Source organism: Diadema setosum, chromosome 19 (assembly GCF_964275005.1).
Source record: "Diadema setosum chromosome 19, eeDiaSeto1, whole genome shotgun sequence".
Classification (NCBI taxonomy): Eukaryota; Metazoa; Echinodermata; class Echinoidea; order Diadematoida; family Diadematidae; genus Diadema; species Diadema setosum.
Window position 1 is genome coordinate 34,834,012 of NC_092703.1, and position 4,712 is coordinate 34,838,723.

Sequence of the window (4,712 nt, forward strand, 5' to 3'; positions counted from 1 at the left end):
TTGGTATTCAAATTGTTTTTGATATTCAACCATGATGGTTGAATGCCGTGTGCCAATTAGCCTCACTACAAATCATTGTGTGGCTAATTACGTGTCTTGTGCGTAAACCAATGTCAGGGCGAGGATTCCCCTCCACGCCTCTGCTATCCGACCTCTTCGTTGATCCACTGTGAATAAATGTATATTATAGCGATTCACTTCTTATTATATTTAAATAAATCACTTTATATTATAAAGATTTTGATGACCGATAATACGAAAAAACTAACGAGAAAAAAGAAAAGAAAATCATTTTCTGTCATCACCGTAGGGATACACGGTTCAAATCGGCAAGGTTATGTTCATCCTCCACCAGCCTGCGAGCTGAATGGTGACAAACATAGTGCCATATGTTTTCACGTATTAATTGTAAAACCAGAAATGTTCACCCGCCTGTTTCACTTTAAGATTCAAAACTTTTTTGAACCCATATCTCCAACCTTTTTAATGAAAGTTACTAATCAATTTTGAATTTACTGATAACTGGTAAACGGTTTTTACAAACCTCTACACTTCCTGTTAATGAACCTCGATTTTCTCAGTATAGCATCTCCCGCACTGCTGTGGCATATATTTATCTTTCTACTTGCCCGACAAAAATCTTTTGTTTTGCAAATCATCTTTGTGAAACTCAGAGGTGTTTCCACCGACATGACGTTCTTATTACATGCATGTGTACTGTCAGAATCTTCCATGAATGTGTAATCGTTCACATGTTTAGTGTGAACACTGAGCGTGGCTACTCTTTCACACCACGACCTATATACTGATCTCCTATGTCTGTATGTTAATCAACCCATTGCAAGTGGCAACTGTGTTTGACGCATGTTGAACGGGTTCCTGTTTGTACACCCTGATTTCCATTCAATATTTGTACTGTATTTTTTCTCTTTGACACGTCTTTTAATGGGTACATGGTTAAAGTCTCGTATTTGATAGTCAATACAGGATGTCCCAAGAAATGTACCTTCACTCCCCCTTTACTCCCCCCCCCCCCTTCCTAACTTAAAAATTCTGTGTAGAAGTTTTGAAGCCCTCACCTAGTGCCATCACATAAAGCAAACATAATCAAAATCGGGTTAGAAATGGCGAAGGAGTAACATTTTGTAGCCAATGTACAATATAGGTCAAAAATTAAGGTCAAAGGTCAAGGAAGTCAAAGGTCAAAATTATGTGTAGAAGTTTTGAAGTCCTCACCTAGTGCCATGATCCAGTGTCTATATTATTTGCCTGACGAGTTCAATTCAGAATTTATTAATAATGAGAGCATTCTTTCAGTTTATTACATGTCAATGCCCACAGTCTGTTTAAAAATTATGAAAATATGCAATTATTATTGTCTACGATAAATATGAAATTTTCCGCTCTTGGCGTCACAGAAACATGGCTTAACGACAAATCTCCCCCTTTGTATAACATTGATGGGTATTCTGTTGTCCGTTCTGATAGAAAATGCGGACGAGGGGGCGGAGTCGCCCTGTTCCTATCACACATATTATCGTATAAAGAAAGGCCTGATTTGATATACAATGGAAATGAATTTGATTGCACATGTGTTGAAATTGATATGTATGATAGAAAAAATATAATACTTTGTGTAATATACAGGCCCCTCATGCAGATAGTAATTCATTTTTGGATAATTTTGATGTCTTATAGAGCTGATTAGTCAAGAAAACAAAGATGTATATATTATGGGTGATTTTAACATTGATCTCTTGAAAGAAGAGCACATTCGTAGAAATAAGTTTTGTAATGCTTTGCAAGTAAATTTTTGTAATATTACAATTGATAAGCCTTCAAGAATTACTGTTAATTCATCAACGTTGATCGATAATATTTTTACGAATATTGACACAGATTATTCGAAATCTGGTCCTTTGTATAGTGATATCTCTGACCATTTACCTATATTTTTCATTTGTGGCGACACACATACAGAATTCTTATGTTAAGCAGAAAGAACGTAAGAAGAAGCGAAAATTCACACTAGAAAATATATCATTACTCAACGATGATTTAATCACCGAAACATACGATGATGAATTAATTTCTGCAGACTCAGACATTGCTTATGACACCTTCTGGAATATATTCCTTTCTTATTTTAACAAACATATCCCCACAATTGAAAAGAAAAACAATAAAAAATAAAAAATCCGTGGATAACAAAGGGAATTTTTCGTTCCATTAAGAAAAGAAATGTTTTATATAAAAAATAGTTTACGGCATCCTGATAAAGATGATGTTAATCGATATAAATTATATAGAAATAAACTTACACAGATTATTAGGCTTTCCCGCAGAATGTATTATGCGGAAGCTTTTGAAAATGCTACTGGAAATATGTCAGCCACTTGGAAGGTTATTAATGACGTCATTGGTAAGCAAAAGAAGGTGTCAACATCTCATATTACGAATAATGGACAAACGTTTTGTGATCCTAAAGATGTAGCATGTTGTTTTAATGAGTACTTTGTTAATGTATGTCCTAGTCAAGCTTCTAAGATTGATCATACACAGACAGATTTCTCGCAGTACTTTGGCACGTCAAACAATAATTCATTATTTTTCAAACCAACAGATTTTAATGAGATCCTTGATATTGTGCATTCTATAAAATTTAGTAATACATGACTATTGTGGTCATGATGAAATGAGCACGTCTTTTTTAATAATAGTAATAGTAGACATTTATAGAGCGCCTTTTCCACTGGATGCAAAGCGCTATGACCGTATCCGGGCACTTACCCCCTGGGCAACTACCCTCCGGATAACTACCACCCGGATAATTACCCCCCAGGTCTATTCCCCCTGATAGGGCAACAACCCCCCGGACAACTACCCTCCTAGGGCAATCACCCTCCAGGGCCATTACCCCCTAGGACAACTACCACCCGGTCATCTACCCTCCTAGGGCAACTACCCCCAAGGGCAATTACCCTTAGGACATCTACCCCCCGGATAACTACCCCTGGGTAACTACCTCCTGGATGACTACCCCCCGGATAACTACCCCCCCCCCCCCAGATAACTACCACCCGGATAAATACCCCCTGGATAACTACCCCCCGGATAACTACCCCTTGGATAACTACCCCCAGGAGAACTACCCCCTGGGTAACTACCCCCCGGATAACTACCCCCAGGATAACTACCACCCTGATAACTACCCCCCGGATAACTACCACCCGGATTACTACCCCCCCCCCATAACCATACCCCGACCCCCCCCCCCCCCCCCGCCCCCTCCTGATACTTACCTACTGGACAACCCTCCCTCCCCGCCCCCCGAAAGAAGTACCACCCTTTGTAATTTTTCCATAAGTTCATAACACCATATCAGAAGATGCACCTTTCTCTTACACTGTCATCATTTACTCTTTTGGCTTGTCATTTTCTACCGTTATCACATTAGAAGATAAACATAAGAAAAGGAGAGTTGATTTCACTGCAATTCATATTTCCTTAACATTAGCGAGGGACCCTTCGATATAAAGCCATAATTTCTGATAGGATCCGGGCACGGTTTTATGAAGTCAGTCCTGACAAGCTGTCAGTTCCACACAATTACCAATCGTTGTAGGTCGATCAAAGCAGGTCCATGGTAACAAGTCGGTGACTCGAGCTTATCAATGAAGCTGAACCCATGGTTTTATTGAAATTATTAGAGACTAACAAGATGTCATAACTGGCAACTTTTATCAAACGGTGCCCTAATCTGTCATAAGAGTAAGATTACAGCTTGTTTTACATACAAGTAGAATTGTGCTAGTTTTCAAATAAATGTTCTCGACACTTTAAGGGGAAATCCAGTTCAAATATAAGTAAGTCTGATTAGAAAGAGTAAAATATTACGAGTTTAACGGTATTTCTTTTTTTTTTAAACACCTCTAGTTGTTAACGAAGTCTTTTGTCCTGCACCCTCTTTTTTAATAGATCTGTAGAGAGTTGTAGTTGACAGAATCCTTTTTACATTATAGGGCTGCTCTGTTTTATCCCGGCCATTTCAAGAGTATTTTTTTTCACAAAAACTTGAATCCTCCTTGGAATAACATGCTCTTTAATATTTCGTAAGGGGTTTCTAATTTTCTCACCCAAAAGATGTTTAAAACCTGAAGTTAGGTCTCGACCAAAACCAGGCGATATGTAGTGAAAAAATGTTGGTTTTTTTTTTCAATTCAAATAGCAAACGTTGTTCGAAATAACAATGAGAAACGTAATTTTCTGGGGGAGAGTTATTGTAAGAGGGGTGACTGTTTGGAGCCTTATTTAATAAGGAGTAATTGTCAAGGGAGGTAATGCTCTGCGGTGATCATACCAAGGAGGTGACAATCTCTTCCCACATTCTTGATATACTAGTTGTTAATGGGTCTAGGAACAGTACCCCCTGGAAAACCACCCTCCGGATAACTACCACCCGGATAATTACCCCCCAGGACATTTCCCCCTAGGGCAACTACCCCCCTGACAACAACCCTCCAAGGGCAATTACCCTCCAGGGTAATTACCCCCTAGGACAACTACCCCCGGACAACCACCCTCCTAGGACAATCACCCCCCAGGGCAATTCCCCCTAAGGAAATCTACCCCCCGGATAACTACCCCTCGGATAATTACCCCCCGGATAATTACCCCCCCCCCCCCGGATAATTACCCTCCGGATAACTACC

The 4,712-nt window shown here is 39.3% G+C and overlaps 1 protein-coding gene across 1 annotated transcript in view; it reads right to left on the reverse strand.

The window, feature by feature from the left end:
• Positions 1 to 301: 301 nt before the first annotated feature.
• LOC140242469 (retinol dehydrogenase 12-like) overlaps positions 302 to 4,712 on the reverse strand; it is a 10,211-nt gene continuing 5,800 nt past the window's right edge. Inside the window, exon 4 of the mRNA XM_072322202.1 lies at positions 302 to 363. Coding sequence (XP_072178303.1) covers positions 302 to 363 — 62 coding nt within the window. The remainder of the gene's footprint in view (positions 364 to 4,712) is intronic.